Below are 18,272 nucleotides of genomic sequence, written 5' to 3'. Positions count from 1 at the left end.
GCTGTCCACCCGCCCCAGCACCTCTTCAGTGAGGTCAGGGAAAGGTGGGCAGAGATCCCTGAGGCCACAGACCCAGCCTATAGCCAAGCTGAAACCAGAAGTGAATACTTCTTGGTGAGGTCAGACGTCCTCTGAAATCCCAGAAGCTGAGGCCAGCAGACCAGGTTTTTGAGTCTTACTCCACCACCAGCCACAAGGTGACCCTGGGCAAGGGGAATCCTCTCTGGGCTCTTTCCCCATCTTGATAAAGCAATGGTGAAAGTCATACACTCTTTTCTGCTATTGTCACTTCTTATCCACAAGTCTTACAACCAAGCAAAGGCGGCATATCCAGACTGAGCAAAGTTAAGCTCAGTGGGAGACAGATGAAGAATCAGGCTGCAGCTGCCTCATGTTGGCTGCATACCCAGACCTTCAAGCACGACAAAAATGGCAGCAGGCAGAAATGAGTTTATTGCATTAGAAAAAATACCAAAGAAAAACAGTAAATACCTCCATATTATACAGTTATTAGTTTGACTTCAAGGACAAAAAGGAATCTCAAAGGTACAAACTTTATTTCTGGGAAGGGGTGACGGTCTCATCCCTCCTCCTCCTTCCCTGTCCCTTTAGACCATGGACCTTGATGGAGGTGTCCACTGTGCGATACAATCACACACACGGCTCGTTTCTCATTCTGCTTGCCTGCGCACGCCTGTATGGAGCTGGCTGGTCACAATGAGCAGGCTCCTGAGGTTCTGGGATAGAGAAATGCGAGGATGGTGTTGGGGGGTCCTAGCCTGAGCCTGGGCGTCCAGGTAGTGACGGTGAGACTTGGGTAGGGGAGGGAGAGCCTGCCTCCCTGCAGAGCTCTAAGAAGATGGCTTACTGACCCCTCCTCTCCCCACAAACCCTAAGGCACAGGCATTGGCACAAACGGCTGTTGGGCATGAAGGGCAGCTTTCAATGAAGCAAGTGACTCAGTCTCTCACCGGAGCCACTTAGGCTAACTTCTTGGTATAGCCCTGCATCTGGAGGTGACTACTGGGGGAAGAGAAATCAGCTGAGTCTGGATATGGTGGAGAAGAGAGATGAGAAGGAGCTTGTGATGCCCATCACCCTCTGGCTGGAGCTGAGTGCTCTGAGCAGAGAGGTCTGGAGCAGGAGCTTGGAAGAGAGAGAGGGCTGGGCAAGGCAAGCTGAAAAAGGGGAGAAACAGCTGGGAAGCAGAGCAATGGCCTCGACCAACATGCTGCCCTCCCAGGAGAAACCCAGCCTGAAACCCATTTTCCATGGCCCAGTTCTGCCAGGAGGTCAACATTAAATAATAGCCCCTGCTAGTTTCCGCTCTGATGTACCATTAGCATGCACACTGGCAAGTCAGTGGGTCTCGAGAATTAAAGTGCTCACTGGTTTGGCCTCCAATCTTAAAAGTTCCAAAATGCCACTTGGCACTACCGCCAGCCATCATGAACATGCCCCTGGTCAGGTCACAGGCAAACACTAAGGGAGAATAACATCTTCTCCTCTAGCTGAGACCCTGATGATGCCAACTGCCATGGCTAATGGCAGAGATGGGAGGAGACGAGGCCAGAGGTGAGCAGCAGCTTTTTGGAGAGGAAAGGCACCTGCTGCAGGCCAGACTCCAGGAAAGAGAACATAATTCAAGTCTGAGAAGTGGCAGGAGGGGCCCAAGGATGCCAGGGCTGGGACTCAGATACCTTGCAGCTCTGAGTCCCTTCTCCACACTCAGTCTCCCAACTTGAGGGAGGCTCACACGAAGAAAGAGAATCTGAAAGCCTCTCCAGGTAAGAAACTTCCAGATTGTTCCCCGCCTGTAAGTTCCCAGCAGCAGCTCATTATAAAAATGCCCACTCATGCCCTCAACCTTGCTTTCTTAAAGTCAGAATGACAAGAGAAATAATACGTCCCTTCAAAACACATTTAGGATAATGTAAAAATCCCTATCAGAAACAATTCTAAATTTGTCACCTTGATTCTGCATTATTCTTTCTACATCAGGGACATTTTCCAAGAGCAGGGAATCACTTCCCCTTGCTCCCTAGCTGAATACTGCATATTGGTCTGGGTGCGGGTGGGCACGGTGACTGCAAATAACTTACATTATTACTTGCAGACAAAAGGCCTGGGCCTCTGCCGCTCCAAACCTTCGTTAACTGACAGGTCAGCTATGCTGAGGAAGAACAGCCCGTAGACAGCAAGGCAGCTTCTTCAAAATCAACGTCAGAGGATTGGTAATCAGTCTAGGTGGAAGGAGGAATGGCTTTATCCTGTTTCCTCTGGGCTGACACTTGCTGATCCTGAGGCTTTGGTTGCTCCAGCCCTGGTCCCATGGCCTTGCTTGATGGAGGGGAGGGAAGGTGAGAAGATCGTGGCTAAAGAGTTCACTTAGGTTGGGTAAGTCATCCTGAAACTGGTCCCACCAAGTCCTTCGATTCATTTAACGCTAGAGAGTAACCGCTTCCAGGTCATGGGTAATATAAAACTCACCTGGGCCCCATGGGTGGTGGCAACCTGGGTAGAGTGTGGGCATTCTCTGGAAAGAGGTTCTTGGTTGGGGCTTCCCCAGACTCTGCCTCTTGCTTTCTGCTTAAAAAAATCCTCTCCCTTTCTCCAGTCTGTAGGCCGCTTAGGAAGCAGCATTAGAAGTGAACTCACAGACAAGACAGCCTTAATAAATTAGTATAATACTATTAGAAGGGGTGGCATTTTGTTGTTTCTTAGCAGCATTGTCCTACATTCAGCCTGATGATCTCCTTCCCTGGGAAATTTAAAAAGCCGTCCCCTGGTTGTTAGCTCTGATGTAAAATGATAAAATAGAAATCTGGTAGGGTTTGTTTTGTTTAAAAAGGAAAAGCCCTGGTGAGGCAGGGCGGTCCCATGCAGTCCTGTTAGCTCTGGCCGTTGGGTCGGCCCACTGTGCTCCCTCCAGGAGGCTGGATCTGGATGGAGTCCAGGAAGGGTCGCAGGGCCTGTCCAAAGGGCCTGCGGAGAAAACAGACATGGGGCTGGGGTGGGCTCCCTGACGCAGACTGCCACAGCTGGCCAGCGCGCCCGGCTTGGCCCACGTGTGCAGTGGCCCTGCCACGCCAGGAAGTTCTCTATCACTGCATTTCACTTTATCGCCTAGCTCATACATCCTTTTTCACAGAGGGGATCTCCACATAGCCTGCTCTATGTTTTTATTCCTGGCGTCCCCTCCTCAGTAAATGCTACCATCTCACCACCATCACCGCCATATCCTGGTTGGCTGTGGTCTGGACAGGTTGGCTATAGACTGGAAACTAGAGCTTTCTGTACTTCTGTCTTTAGCTCTTATGGTACAAGAAGATTAAGCGAAGAAGCTGAGGTAAAAGAAAAAGAATATGAAAAAGATAAAGTCAGGAGTGAGGGTGGAACACAACTGGACTCCTCAGGGAACGGAGGTCTCCTAGGGAGTACCAGGAATATCCAGGAAAAATGACCAGTGCAGGCTGACAGAAGGTGTCAGTGCCACTTTGTAAAGGGCTCCCAGTTTGCTCTCAGAGCAGCTTAGCTGGAAAAAAGACTGCGAATACCGTAGCCTTAGAGACTTTCCAAGATTACTGTCATCTTAAATCGGGTGGTCCACAGTGCATCTGTTACTGGTTTTCTTTTTCTTCGGCGGCTATTGCCATTTTTGGAAATCATTCCCAAGTTCAAAGGAAATAAAGTATTTTAAAGCATAAACAGATGAAACCGAGAAATATTAATCTTAATTCAGACGAGTCCAGGAACTCCACCCATCGGATAGTAACAGCAAGAACATTCCAGCTACTCGGGTTTGCTCAGGGCCCCATAACCTAGATTCTTCAGTAAGGCTATGGGGTTTAACACACCCACCAAGGAACAGGAAGGCAGGGCCAGGAGTGGGAGACGGGGCTCTCCTCACTCAGCCTGACACTGACATCAGCCTTATTTCCTATGCAAGTTTTTCCTGAGGGGTTCCTACCCAGGTGTGAAGAATAGTTCACCTTGCTGAGCCTGCTAAACCTGCCAGGATCCCTGTTGGACAGGGCCACAGTTCAGGAGAAACTGAGTCATTCAGCAATTGGACACGGTCCTAGAGTGGGTAGAGGCTGCCTGAATGCAATCAGCAGCAAAGGGAGGGAGGGGTGTGATGGCACTGGGTGTGTGTGTGTCCTTTCAGGGGACACCACCTGGATGATGGCCCACGAAGCTTGGCCACATCAGGTGGGAGGGGCTACAGAATGTTCTTGAAGAAAGCATCTACCGAGGGCTAATTGTGCACCACATAGTAGGAGGGTGAGTAGAAGTTGTCTTTGAGGGCGTCAAATAGTTCAAGATGCAGGGGAAGAAAGATTAACAACAGTTTCAAAACAAGACACCTGACTAATTCTCTGGCCTACTCTGGGCCCATCTATCTAAAACTGCCTTTTAAGTGGGCACTTCTGGGGAGTGGCATGCCTCATGTATAAAGGGAAAGACAGTTTGTTCAGGATTCTGTACAAGCACTGGGGCCAGTGTCAAGTGGGTTTCTAAGTTCTGCAGTTGCACTCAGACCAGGGCAGAGTTGGTCCAACTCCAAGGAGGGTGAAGGTGAGCATATGTGAGTAGAAGCTGTCATCATGACAGGGCCCCATTAGCTGGGCAGACTCTGCTGAGACTAGGGGGCAGATGTGGGCCAGAGGAGGGGGGAATGGGGATTTCAAAGGCGGGGGAGAGGTAGAGGCCACTCACGTGGAGAGAACTTCAGAGGGAAGGTCAGTGATGTAAGAAGGGATCTTCCGCCCGGTCAGGAACTGCGCCACTTCGTTGCTGAAGGTGTTACAGTTGTGTTCAAAGAGGTTGTAGGCTTCACCTCTGTACATTGTGAGAAAGGTTTGGGACACAGATGTGAGTCAGCAAGCACGTACATGAAACAGTTCAAACCAAGTGACAGAATGGTGAGCACAGCTGAATCTGAGGACCGTGATTCTACTTTACACTCCAAAAGGACCGCTTGGTTTGCCACTCTGGGCCCTTACATAACAGATTTTTGAGGGAAAGATGAAATAAAAACATCTGGCTCCTTCAGTTTCAGAAGAATCTTTACAGTCACTAAAGCAGAGCTCCAGGGTTAGAGTTTAACACTTGAAATTGGCTAAAGCTTCTTTAAGAGAAAATCTGCTCAAGTTTGTATTTCATCCCAACCTCTCTACAAACCCTTTTTTTGATTTTCAGGACAAAATACTTTGTTGAGAGCAGCATATGCTGAAATAGCAGCAGCTGATTTTAATCAGAAGGAATAAATACCCTTCCTTTCCTCAAAGTTTCCACAGTAGGTATGCTGGGATGGAATAGCGCCTTTGGAGCAATGCTGAGCTCTTTTTGTGGCGTGATAACTGCCTTCCCTTCATATTTATTCAGCAAATACTGGGCCAGACCTTGTGGTGAGTGCTCTGGGGGAAATGACTGGTGGCTTCCCTCTGGGGACTGATTATCTAGTTGGGGAGATAGACACAGCTAACCACCACCCCTGTCTCCACTCACCGGAACAGAGACTCCCCCAGGGAGGACAGGTACTCCAGAAAGATTTCTTCTGTGACTTCTGTGCTCCCCACATCAACCACAGAGTCTGGGGGCCCAAGCAATGTCCCTCCCTAAAAGGGCCAGCCAAAAGAAAGTCATTAAATCATTTTCTCCACTGAATTTTTTCATGTGGCTTCCCACTGAAGAACACAAATGCCCTGTTTTACAACTTTTGATTCTGAGAGCACCCAGGGCAGGTGAAGAGTGTTATTTCCCATTTGTGTCAAGGCTATAATGGCTTAGAGCTTCCTGGCAACTAATCCATTGCCATGTGCTGGCAACATGGCTAAGAAGCCAGGCTTTCTGTTTCTGGTGGGGCTCTGGGAAGCTGAGTCTCTTGCAGGTCAGACTCCTGGCACTGACCATGCATTCAGTTGATAAAAAGATAGAAACCCAGAATCTGAATTCTCCCCTTTGTCCCTAACATGCCTGCTCATGAGGGCAGAACAGGACAAACAGAAATGGCTCACACCTGATAGGTCATCTTTACATGCCTATATTCATACTGTATGCAGCCAGTGTTTCTTGTGACACACCTGATGTCCCTTGTAACACTGGGAAAATGTGAAGAATTGTGAGAAATCTGGCAGGTTGGCAAATACTTCAATAATTCAGTTCCTTTTTGACCTGTGAGGCTAATCTAATGAGGGGATAAAGTTCCCCTGGCAAGGGAGTTAATGGCCCCTGGAAGGCCTACAGAAAACCCTCAGCCATGGGTTAACAGACCGCCATTGCAGACGAACGAAGAGACTGAGGCCTTGCGGGGGAAACCAGCCAAGGGGAAAGCACCCAGATCACAGGCGAGGAGAGAGCTGGGAATGGGCTGGGGAGTGAGGGCGAGCACTCCAGAGCAGAGCTCCCTGAAAAGATCATTCATTCACGCAGTGGCTGTCGAGCACCCACTACGTGCCCCACACTGTTCTGGGCCCTGGGGGAAGCACAGTGAGCAGGATAATTCCTGCAGTCAGAGTATAATAATCATAGAGCTACAAGAGACTAAAAGGTCACTATTCAACCTCCTATTATTCACTCACGTAACAAATACATACTGAGAACTTACTATGTGCTGGGCCTTATGCTAGGCACTGGGGGCACGATGTGGACAAAACAGATGAGATTCTTGCCCTCACGGAGCTTACAGTCTAGCAGGGAAGGCAAACCAAAAAAAAAAAAAAAAAAAAAAAATCCCATAAACCCCTGTATAATTAAGAGCTATGATAAGGGTCTTGCTGGAAAACGTAGAGAATGTGGTGAGTACATAAGACAGTCTGAAGGGTCAGAGAAGACTTGGCTGAGAAAGCGACACTGAACTCATCTGAAGGATGGAGAGCTATAACCAAGTGGCGGATCAGGGAGGTGGACTGAAGTCAGAGGACAGGTTTAATTGTCCAACATGCATGTGTTCAGGGAATGAGAAAGAGGGGCTGGGGAAGGGCTCAACCTGCAAAGGGGCCATCGAGGAAGAAAGACCCAGACCAGATCAGACATGGCCTTGGAGGCTATGCTGAGCTTCTGCTTTTTATTCCCAGAGCAATGGGAAGAGTTCTGACTTAAAAAAGGGAATGCCATGTTCAGATTTTCATTTGAAAAGATCACTTTGCCTCTCGTGTGGAGAACTGACTGAGAAGGAAGAGTAGATGGACTGCTGAAGTCCAGGCTAGAAATGAGGCTGGATGAAGGTGAAAGCTCTGGAGAAGCGGGAAGAGATGAAGAGAGAGAATCTGGTTTAAGACACATTTACAAGGCAGAACTGAGTGGAGTTAAAGAAGGACTTGTTATAGGAAGTGGAAAGCCAGTGGAAGGAAGAAATAAAAAATGACTCCCCATTCATGAGTATAAAACAAATGGCTGCTTGGTCTTTGCCTGAGTACCTGCTGTCACAACCCTCAGATAGCTCAGACAGAAATTTTCTGGAAAAAAGCGTGGGCTTTAGAGTCAGAGAGACTTCGGTTTTAGTACTGGCGCTGTAACTGGCCATGTAACTTTGGGCAACTCCCTCTCTCTCAGAGTCCTCATGGGTCAGCTGCACACTGACTGGGTTCTCACCATGAAGCAGGCACTGAGCTAGCGATGGTGACAGGAGAGGGAGGCAGTGTCAGCTTACAGGGAGCTGGCCTGTGGATCCCTGCAGAGACTCAGGAACAGCCTGTTTCACCATAACGTGCTCAGTGTGACATGGACCACAACTGCCATGGGAGCAGAGAGGAGGGCAACTGGCTGGAAGGTCTGGGAAGGGTATTCTGGAGCTGAGTCTTAAGGCCACCATGAGGAACTATTGCACAGGACCGTACACCCTGGCCTAGCCGCCAGAACTATGGAGGAGTAGCGAAGTTCCTGGCCTACGGGAACACCCAGGGACCTGAGACTGCGGGACAGGGTGTGGGAGAAGACACTCACCGGGGGACAGCTGGAGATACCGCCACTGCCGAAGAAGAACTCATCCTTGTGCACAACTATGGAGGTGTGCCTGCAACGCACAGAAGAGGCAGAATAAGCCAGAAAGTTTAAATCTGGACTGAGAAAAAGCAAACACCACACCGCAATGAGAAGAATTTCTGCCTAAGTATACGACTTATGAGGTCAACAGCTTTATAAACTAATCAAATAAAAATAAGATAAATACCTCAGATTAGAGTTTCCAGACTTTGGCGCTACTATTTGGGGCTGGATAGTCCTCTGTTGTGGGGATGTCCTGTGCATTCTAGGACATTCAGCAGCATCCTGGTATTTACCTACTAGACAGTAGTAGCATCCCCCCCCCCCAGTTGTGACAACCAGACATTGCCTGGGGTCTCCTGGGGGCAGAACTTTACCCTGTTGAGAACCACTGCTGTTCAGTGAGCAGAGGGGAGTCCTTAGAGGTTCACCCCAATATTAACAAGTCAATTATTGAAATAAAGCTCTGCAGAGCAAGGTGTGTTCCCAGGCTTTTTAAACTAACAGGAGCAGTTAACCTAGACCATGCTGAGGGAAAACCAGATGCTGTTAAGTGTGGACCTGCTGCAGGTGAAGGTATTCCTATTACTTCTTGGGTCTGAGTCAAACAAAGCAAAGGGTTATTCTGGTCAGCCAAAATGTCAGCAGGCTCTAGGAGTCCAAACAGAACACTGACCTACGGTTTCCTCAGAAATGGAACTGAGAGCCCAGCCACCCTCTTGTGTCTTGCAGGGATGGGTCTAAGAGACCAAAGCACATGTGTTTTAAGAAAGACACGTGGGGCCCTCAGGACTTCTATACTTAGAAAGCTTGGTCAGGGTGGGCTGACATCATTCTGCCTTTCTTTAGGACAGGGTTTTTTATCCTCAGCACCACACGTTTCTGGCTGGATCATTCTTTGTTGTGGAGGCCATCCTGCAAATTGTAGGAGGTATATAGCAGCATCCCGGGCCTTCACCCACACACCCCAAATGTCTTGAGACACTGATAAACTCCTGGTTGAAGCTCTGTGACTCAGAGAGCTAGGTTTGAAGTTGGAAGCCACAGATTAGAACATGAAGTGCGCGGTGCTGCCTCGTTTCATAAACCAGTCACTGTAAGGAGGTCCCAACTTACCAGATGCCTTCCAGTTGTTTCCCTGTGGAGAAAAAAAGAAGAGATTTAGCCACTTGGAACTAGACTAAATGGTCTCCTAGCCACAGTAAATTCAGACCATCAGTCAAACCCAGAGCAACCCATTATAACCTCTTGGGGCATTTTCTAGGAATGCAATTCTCCTCCAATAAGGTCCTTAGGTCGTGACATGGTATGCCATGTTAAGTAAGTTGAAAATAATCAGAATCCTTAAGCAGAACGCAAGATGGAAATACTTGTGTAGATATACCCAATTTTATGTCTGCTTTTCTTTCTCATTTGGGGTCAATTCAATCTTGCATTTTTAATTTGTCCCATCTTTTGAGACTATAGTAAAACAATAATACAGAAATGTTATTATCCACTTCTTCATAGAGCATATGTGAGGTAAATCCTTTAGAAAATGATAGAGCAACTTTGCAAATACCACCCATTTGAATAGTCATGGCACATGCATTCTGTACCTCTATGTGGCAGACATGATGTGAGGTATGGAAATGCAAATATGAGTTTATCTCTGTCTTGCCTTTAAGGAGCCCAAAGTCAAATGGAAAGAGAGATACACACATAAATAACTTAAAACACAATGTTGACAGGCTCCATAATAGTGGTAAAAATAATAAAGATAGAGAACTACCTTCACGAGCTGCAATTCTACCAGTGAACAAACAGGGGCAGGGACCGACATTTCTGCCAGAAGGAACAGCATGTGCAAATACATGGTTGTGAAAAAGACTAAGGTCTCACAGGGTAGAGCAAAGGGTGCAGTGATGGTGGTTAAGAGGACAGGTGGCAGCAAGGGTGCAAGCAAAGGAGAGTAAACCTGGACTGGACGCTGTCCTGCACAGTGGGGTGCTGAAGGTTGTTAGGCAGTAGAGGGCCTTGATCAGATCCATGTTTAAACAATAACTGTATCTTCTAAAAGATAACTGTAGGTACAGAAAGTGAACTGGAGGGAAGAGAGTAGAGAGAGCAGACTAGAGTGAGGAGGTCTGCAGTGGTCCATCGAAGATACAACAGTGCTAAGGATGCACAGGAAGGGCAATGAAAGGCTTGAGAACATTATCAAACATCACTCACTCACTGCTGGTTATAATTTTACAGTAACTGTTTACTGATTACTAAATGCACTTCCAACATTTCAGTGTTTGCCCTGTGAATTTCTAAAGAATGAAACTCAAAGCACTGTGTGGAAGGAGAGGTTATCCTTAAGAGGTTAAAATGTTTTCTCTTTTTAAAAGTTTTGCCCCTTTATTTGTATTTTATTTAAATTTTGTTGGGGGGGAGGTTATTAGGTTTAGCTATTTTATTTTTTAACGGAGGTGCTGGGGATTGAACCTAGGGCCTCATGCATGCTAGGCACGCACTCTTGCCCCTGAGTTATACCCTCCCCCTGAGAAGGTGACATTTGAGCAAAGGCCTGAAGGAGGCAAGGGAGGGAGCCATGCAGAGGCAGGACATGCTACGTGTATTTGAGGGAACTTAAGGAGGCCAGCTGCGGCTAGAGTGGTTGAGTGAGGAGGAGAAAAGCAGGAGATGAGCAGAGGTAACAGAGAACAAGATCACACAGATCAACTTGTAGCTGAGATCTTTTCTAAGCCTGAGCTGTCCAGTATGGTGCCTACATGTGGCTATTAAAATTAAAAGAATAAATTCAGTTCCTCAGTTGACTACCGCATTTCAAGTATTCAATAGCCACACGTGGCCAGTAGTTAGGATGGGACAGTGCAGATCTAGAACATTTCCACCAAAGCTGGAGGTTCTATTATAGGATAGCACTGCTTAAGCCTTAGTTTCCTATTCTGCTAGGAAAAAAAGCACAATAATTGAGTCTTACCTCATAGCATTTCCAAGATCGAAAGAGATGAAATAGGCCTAGCACAGTGCCTGGCATATAATACATACCACCCCCCAAAAAGTCTAACTCTTACTTCTCTTAGGCTTTACAATTTGAAATTAGGCTGGTCTTATAGTACCTTGGTATAAAAACTAGCTATTTACATGTCTCTTTCCCCCCATCAGACTACAACTGACTCAAAGACAAGGCAGTTTCTTATGCATCTTTGTAAATCCAGCGCCAAGCAAAGAGCCTGGAACAGAGATGCTACAGGCACATCTGTTGAGACGAGCTATTTTGTTTCATTAGCTCTGTAGGTTGACACACAGAGGCCAAATAAGGCCAAAGTTCTCAACCCCAATCTTGGCTGCCCTGGCTTGTTATTCAAATGACTTTGCAACCCTGGCATATTGTACCCTGAGCCTGCTATTGCCTTCTCAGACGCCCATGCTCAATGACCTAGGAGGACAGCTGCAGGTACAGATGCATCAGTTCAAACCCAGACCTACCAAAATAATGGGCTTTTGGAGAGGGGCCACAGAGATCATCCTGTCAGTTATTTTACACCTGAGAAACAACTCAGAAGTTGTGGGATACAAACCCTACTTTATTCTCCTTGATAGTCTCTGTATTGAGCATTAAATTTGTCTGTAAGCTGGACATTCTCCTTCCTCCTTATTCAACCACATCCAGGTACACTTAAGATCTCATCTGTCCATAGAATGGTGATAGGAACTATAGAAAAAGGATCCTTTTATTCATTCTTTCATTTATTAATCCATCTGCCAAACACTTGGAGCCAACAACATTTAAAATGGATTAAGTGGAAAAAAATGGATTGAGTGGATTTAGATCATTTCTTAATTTAAAGTGCTTCATAGTTACCCTTATTCTCACATCTTTACATAGTAGAGTAGGACAGATATTTATTAACATCATTTACAAACACGTAAATAAAGATGCATGGTTTGTTCAGTGTAAAGACAAGAAAAAACAGGATATGACCATGTGCTTGTTGGAGCAGCTCAGGTAGAAATCTAAGTGTAGCTGCTCAGGGGCCTGCCCTCCTGAGGACAAGGATGAGGGCTGTGGCCTGCTCTATGGGGTGACAGGCACTGTAAAGTGGGACTGACTGAACTGACTTTTTAATTTTTTCGGACAGATTGAGGTAGGAATAGGTGAGTAGATGGGGGTTTGAGTTTGAATTAGGGCACAAGGCCGTATCAGGATGTGAATTAGGCTCAGTGGATATTAGCATACTACAGAAGCAGACTTTTCCCACTAGGACTTCCTCAGCAAGCTGGAGAGGGAGTGGTCAGATGGCTGCATGTCTCTAAGCTTGTTGGTACATCCAATGCATTGATTTTGAAGCCTATGAGGTATGCACGTGAAAACAAATGGAAGACATGGATAGTAGCCCTGTTTTCATCATGAATAACAAAGAATGTAGAGTGAGGTCCGCACTCAACAGCCTTCCACTGATTATAAGAGTAAAGTCAGTACATAAAAACCAAGGTGAAAATATTCTATCTACCTCTTCATCAATTAAGATAAAGGAGCTTGTGCATACAGACACATGTTGGTTGTGGGACATGCTCAAGATCAGAACCTGGTATACTGCTGGTGCTAAATAAATGTCTATTAATAAGCATAAGGTGGATGATGGTGATGGGCTACAGGGGCAGGCAGCACTGGCTCACTGGTATAAATCAAAAGTCACCCCAGCTCACCTCCTAGATTCCTCCCCACAGTGACAGCGTTTCTAATTGGCAGTGTTTTAATGTCGTTTGCTAGATTACCAGCAATGTGAAGAGGTTAACTCAAAAAGTCAGCTTAAAAGAAAAAAGTCAGCTTATTCTTCTCTGGAACCACTGGATAGATGTTGAATCTATGTGGGAAAAGGTAAAGAGAAACATCTGTATAACACAGGTGGACTTTTATGCCTATACTGTAAAAAATGCCTACTGGCAGGGGGCTTGCCCTTCCTTTAGGTAGAGAAGGACTATCACAAAATCAAAATGCACTACATCGTTAAAAACTAAGAAGGTATTTTAATCCCCAAAAAAGGTAGGTTTATGACTACTTAATACTTTAGCACTAGGATTCCTTGGAGCTGGTATAGGATTCTTTCTCAGCATACGGATAACAGATTTGTGAGATCTTTTTCTCAGTACTAAGAGGGTTCCCTCTTAACCACTGCTTGTTGTTAGTCAAGCCTTGTAGCAATGCTGTGAGGTAGGTCTGCAGCATCCTGCCATTTACTCAGCTTGTATTTACTGAATGCCAAGAACTGTGCTAAACTCTGGGGATACAATCAAGAGTTCTTGCCCCCAGTGGGGGCTTCCAGTCCAGTTGGGGCTGGGGAAATGGACACAGATGAGAAAACATGTAATTATAAAATAGAATGACAGATGCTATTACAGGACATTGCCGGATGTTATCAGCACATGATAGAGACATGTGACCAATTTGGGGGGGTGGGGAGGCCAGGGAAAGTTTCCTGGAGGAAGTGACATTTTAGTTGAGGCCTCAAGGATGAGCAGAAGTTATCCAAGCTAAGAGATGGGGAGAGAAAGTATCCCTGGCAGAGGGCATAGCCTTGAAAAGCCTAGAGGTAAAGAAGAACCGAATGGGTTCAGTCCTGTTACGGGGCACAGCAGCCTTCTCCACTGGGGTTCTGCAAGAGAATTAAGCCCTACTGTCCTGAGGTATCTACTGGGGGAATGAGAAAACAGTCACTCAGATCATTTTCCCTAGGGCTTAATTCTCTTGTGGAACCTGGCTGAGAAAGGCTTATAGAGTGTGCTTAGTATGTGGAGACAGCTGAGGGTGGGGAGAAAAGCAGAAAGATCACGAAGGGCCTGGTAAGCCACATTAGTTTTCATTTTGCCAAAGAGAAACTGCGTGATTACTGAATTAATTCATTAGATGGATATAAAACAGTACACACAATGAACAATAAAAATCTAAAACAAAGCACAATAGATGGCATTAAAACATTTAAAAAAACCCTCTCAGATTCAAATAAATTCTACTTGATCTTTAAGCTTGAGTTCAAGGCTCAATCATTCCTATAATCAATATTTACTGATCACTAGCTCTGACTGGCCACTGGGGACACACAGAGGAGACAGAATCTCTGTTCTCCAGGAGCTCAAGGTTTTCACTGAAGTCCTTCTGACCCATCCAGCCTACCATGACCTCTCCCTTCTTTCAAGGCCTAAAATAATTATTTCATCACTTTCTCATTTTTGGCATCTAATCGTAATCTCTTTTGTGTTGTTAATAATGTTGCATATGCACAACATTATTTTTAACTAAATAAACTCCTTGAGGACAGAGTCCATGTCTTTTATTTCATTACTATTTGTACTACAGAATTAAGCAAGGCACTGAGCATAGTAAAATCTCAAATATTCGTTGGATAGCATTCTGCCAAGAAATATATGTATACTTTACATGCCTAAGTCTTTAAACCTGAGAACAATTTTGAGATAGGCTTGTAAAGAAAAATAAATGGGATCTTGGAATATGTGCATGCATATAAAACTTCAGATCAGAAAACAATCTGCAAGTATAATGTACCTCTTACCACAATTAAAAAAACAAACCCACCTCCACATTTATTGCCTATGTACAGAAAGAGGTCAAGAAATTTAAAGAGCAGCCAAAGTTATTAAAAGGAGGAAATGAAGGACAATTATAATAGCTAATTATCTTAGGCAAACAGCGACTATGGAAAAAAAAAGTACAATCAGGCTGCTGCTCAATTAGAACAATAAGGATAATTCTAGGACCATTTTCATGGTGAGTGAAGGACTGTGGAGCCATTAATACCTTCATTCTAGCAAGACTGCATTCTAGAAGCAATTCTTGAAGACTGCAAACCAGACAGGGTAAAACTGTGGAGTCTACATTGTTTCAGGGGAGAAGGGAATTACATTGGACTTTATCTAGTCCAATTATGACTGTAATAGACTAGATAGGGTCTAATAATAAAGAGTTGTCATAACAAGAATAAGCTACAGCTTATGAAAGCTAGATAAAGAGCCAGGCCACCCCACTCATGAAGTTTTTCCTTTTAAAAAAGAAGAGGGTACAGATAATGAGGTCATGCTAATTTAGTCTGGAACAATGAAAGCTAGGAGGGATGACCATAAATCTACGATTATGAACGTCACATGCACATTGAACCCAGATTTTTTTCCTTGTCCAAATTTGAAACATTTGACCAAAATGCCTTTATAAACTTGAACTAGGTACTTACTTTACGTCAGTTATAAGCGAATACATCACACAGGGGAGATGGTTCAGTAAAATGAGAATATGAGCTCTAGAAGTCTGACTGGCTACGTTCATAACCCAACTCTGCCACTTACCAGCTGTGTCACCTGGGTGCAGATTTCTTAATGCCCTGTATCTCAGGTTCCTTAACTGAAAAATGGAGGTAATAACAGGACCTATTTCACAAAATTGTGGTGAGGAATATAACCCACGAAAGTACTCAGAGAAAAAGGGTCTGGCACATGGTAAATTCTAATATGCTCCTAGAATTCACCACAAAAATCAGGAAACAAATTGATTTTTTAAAGGTTCAAATATATTGAGGAATGGGAAATCAATATATGGCTACTAACAGAACTGGGACATACTCAACTTTAAGATTAGTGATGTCTAGATGGGGTGAACCAGTAAGGCAATGCTCATTTTCCATAAGTTTTTAACTCTGGAAAGCTTTGATAACCCTTTCTTCATTACTTTTGCAAAAGGCATAAAAACAGTATAAGAAAAGGGGACAGGAAGACAGAATTAGATTTGTAGGCAAGGTGATGTTCTCCTGCAATCAGATGTGCCAAATGGAAGTTCCAATTTGGCTGAGGTCTTCTAGGATTTCATATCCATTAAAAAAGGTTGTGTGTGGCAAGGGGCAGGTCCAGTATTTCACCTTCAGTTATGGCACTCTCCCTTTCACCCACTAAACTCCACAAAGGCCTTCTTTCAGTTCCAGAACAGGCCAGGCTCTTGCCTCAGGACCTTGGCTGGTTAATCCCCCTTCTGCCTGGAACACTACAACTCCCTCGCTACCTACCTTGTGACTTCTTCCTCATCCTTAAATTCCCAACTTAAAAGTCACTACTCCTGACCTCCTTATTTAAAGTAGGTCTCTTGTTATTTTCTGTCTCAGCACCTAGTTGGCGTACTGCACAGCCTATCACAATTTGTAATTATTTCATTTGCTTATTTATTGTTGTCTTCCCCACTAAATAGCTCCATGATGGCACAGAACATCTTTGTTCATCACATCATCTTCAGTTAAGCTTAACACTGGGACTAGCACGTAGTAGGCACTCAATAAATCTGCTGAATGAATCATGAACCAATGACACTAAGGTTGCTTTCAGCCAAAATCAGTAACTATTAGATAACAGAACCAAAAATGTCCAGCAAAAAGGGGAGGGCTTTTATTTATCAGTCTAGGAAATACCTAAGCAACACCTTACTATGATGAAACTAACCAAATGGCTCCATTCCAGGAAGTTTAGTTAGAACTTGAATGATGTAATCCACTAGTGACTAGCACCTTCCTCAGTGACTTTGTAAGTTTTGCTTTCAGATTTGCCTTACTCATTTTAACAGTCGGTGATCTAGGCCCTACTTCTGTCTGATAATGGATTGGCTACATAAAAATTATCTGAGGAATTTATTAAAAAAACAGATTTCTGGATCAAAACTCTACAAGATTCTTAGTACTTGTGTAATAAGGCTCTAGAATCCATATATTTAAAACTTTGCTTATTTTGAGTAGAGAATATATATATGTAGTACACAATTCAAAAGATACAAAAAAGTTTACAATAAAGTCTCCCTTCCACTCCTGTCCCCCAGCCTCAAGTTTTTCTTTCCGTAAGCTACCACTGTTACCAATTTTCTTACCTATTCTTCCAGATAATTTGCCTAAGCAACCATGTACATATATCCTTTGCTTCAAACACACACTTTCATATTTAAAAAGATGTTCCAACTTCATTTTTCTCTATTCCCATTTAACAACATATGTTGGAAATGAAGGTATCTGTATTTTTAACAAGCACCCTAGGTGATTCTGATGTGAAGCCAAACATAGCAACACTCACTGGCCCAGGGTTAAGAGATTAAATTCAACTCACTAAGACACATTAGAAACTCAAGGACTCTGACACTCAAAAGTAGCCTTACTTACTTGACCTCTTCCTTCTTGTTTCACGGACATGAACTAAAACATAATCCAATGTCTTCAAAGAAGCCAAGAAAAACTAGCCATTCATATGGATGTTGCCAAAGCTTTTCAATTTTCAATTCCTCAAATCATTTCCTGCCCAATATCATCTGAAATCATAAACCTGACAATTCCTATGTTACACAAGACATACTGGTATTTGGGTTATAAAGAGGTTTGATCTACACTGAACAAGGGCCGATTTTCTCTCCCAGCAGTTGAGTAGTTTAATGGAGCACAAATCGAAATACTTTCCTTACTAATCCTTGCGGACATAACAGCATCCAATCCTCCCCTGGAATTGCTTTCTTACCATCTGTGCAAAAGCAATTAACTTAGAAACTCTTGAGAAGACCACATTGTCAGGCCAAACTTGGTGAATACTTGAGTTTGGGCTCCAGGACATCTGACTTCACTTCTAATGGGTCAGTGGCCTGTGCAGCTCTAGCTTTCTCTTCCCATCTACCCCAGAGACTGCAGAAAGAGTTTCCTTTTGGCACGGAGGAAGGCTTTCCTCCGCAGTGTCCCTTTCACCACGAGGGGCACCGCTCGACAAGCATCTTCACCTCCCCTACACCGCGCAGAGGAAGGAGGAGTGTAGAAGGCTCCCCAAGCGAGTCAGAGAACTCACCGGGACCCAGCGCCGGCTTCCCCCACCTCCCAGGTGAAGGGGCTCTGAAGGGTTAGGAAAGGTCAGGAAAGGGTTAGAAAGGCTCTGGAGTCAAACGTGAAGAAGGAAAAGTGGGGCTTAGGGGGCCCAAACCTCAGACCCTCCCTCTCCATTCGGGCTTTTCTTCATCCTCTGGGCTCCTGCCTCCCTTTAAGCCCTGGTCCAGGCCTCCCCACCTGGGCCGGCCGTCCCGGCACCCCCTCGCCCGCCTCCGGCCCTGCTTCCCGCCTGCCCCCGGCCCCCTCACCCAGCATGATGGGGCTGAGCCGCCGAGCCAGGCCCTTGGACAGGTCGTACACGTAGAGCTTCACCGGATAGAGATTCGGCGGCTCCATCCGGACCCGTGGCGGCGGCGGCCACGAAGTCCCTCAGGCACCCGGCAGCGGCTT

General features: G+C 45.2%; 1 protein-coding gene across 4 annotated transcripts; it reads right to left on the bottom strand.

The window, feature by feature from the left end:
• Nucleotides 1-434: 434 nt before the first annotated feature.
• Nucleotides 435-18,270, bottom strand: DESI1 (desumoylating isopeptidase 1). 4 transcript variants are annotated; one of them, XR_004140366.2, is made up of 7 exons: nucleotides 18,131-18,270; nucleotides 9,103-9,124; nucleotides 7,948-8,017; nucleotides 5,512-5,621; nucleotides 4,720-4,842; nucleotides 2,103-2,985; nucleotides 435-737 (listed from the first exon to the last, which is right to left on the bottom strand). XR_004140366.2 is itself a non-coding variant. In XM_031463346.2 (6 exons), the coding sequence occupies exons 1-6, from the start codon at nucleotides 18,216-18,218 to the stop codon at nucleotides 2,892-2,894; spliced, it is 507 nt and encodes a 168-aa protein (XP_031319206.1). In that variant the 5' UTR covers nucleotides 18,219-18,270; the 3' UTR covers nucleotides 435-2,891. The 4 variants fall into 4 exon arrangements, 2 of the variants coding, with proteins under 2 accessions (XP_031319206.1, XP_031319207.1); XR_004140365.2 differs by having other exon boundaries at nucleotides 435-2,340; nucleotides 2,491-2,985; XM_031463346.2 differs by having other exon boundaries at nucleotides 435-2,985.
• Between the last annotated feature and the right edge of the window lie 2 nt (nucleotides 18,271-18,272).

This window comes from Camelus dromedarius, chromosome 11 (genome assembly GCF_036321535.1).
Source record: "Camelus dromedarius isolate mCamDro1 chromosome 11, mCamDro1.pat, whole genome shotgun sequence".
Classification (NCBI taxonomy): Eukaryota; Metazoa; Chordata; class Mammalia; order Artiodactyla; family Camelidae; genus Camelus; species Camelus dromedarius.
Note: the sequence above shows the minus strand (reverse complement) of the source record. Positions and strands in the feature narration are given on the sequence as shown.

Bases quoted from the DNA above. Each gene is read 5' to 3' on its own strand.
- DESI1 (XM_031463346.2), bottom strand. From the start codon at position 18,218: ATGGAGCCGCCGAATCTCTATCCGGTGAAGCTCTACGTGTACGACCTG. The intron at 8,018-9,102 runs GTAAGTTGGGAC...TGTGCGTTGCAG, and splicing joins AAACAACTGGAAGGCATCTG to GCACACCTCCATAGTTGTGC. The intron at 4,843-5,511 runs GTGAGTGGAGAC...CACAATGTACAG, and splicing joins CTGGGGGAGTCTCTGTTCCG to AGGTGAAGCCTACAACCTCT.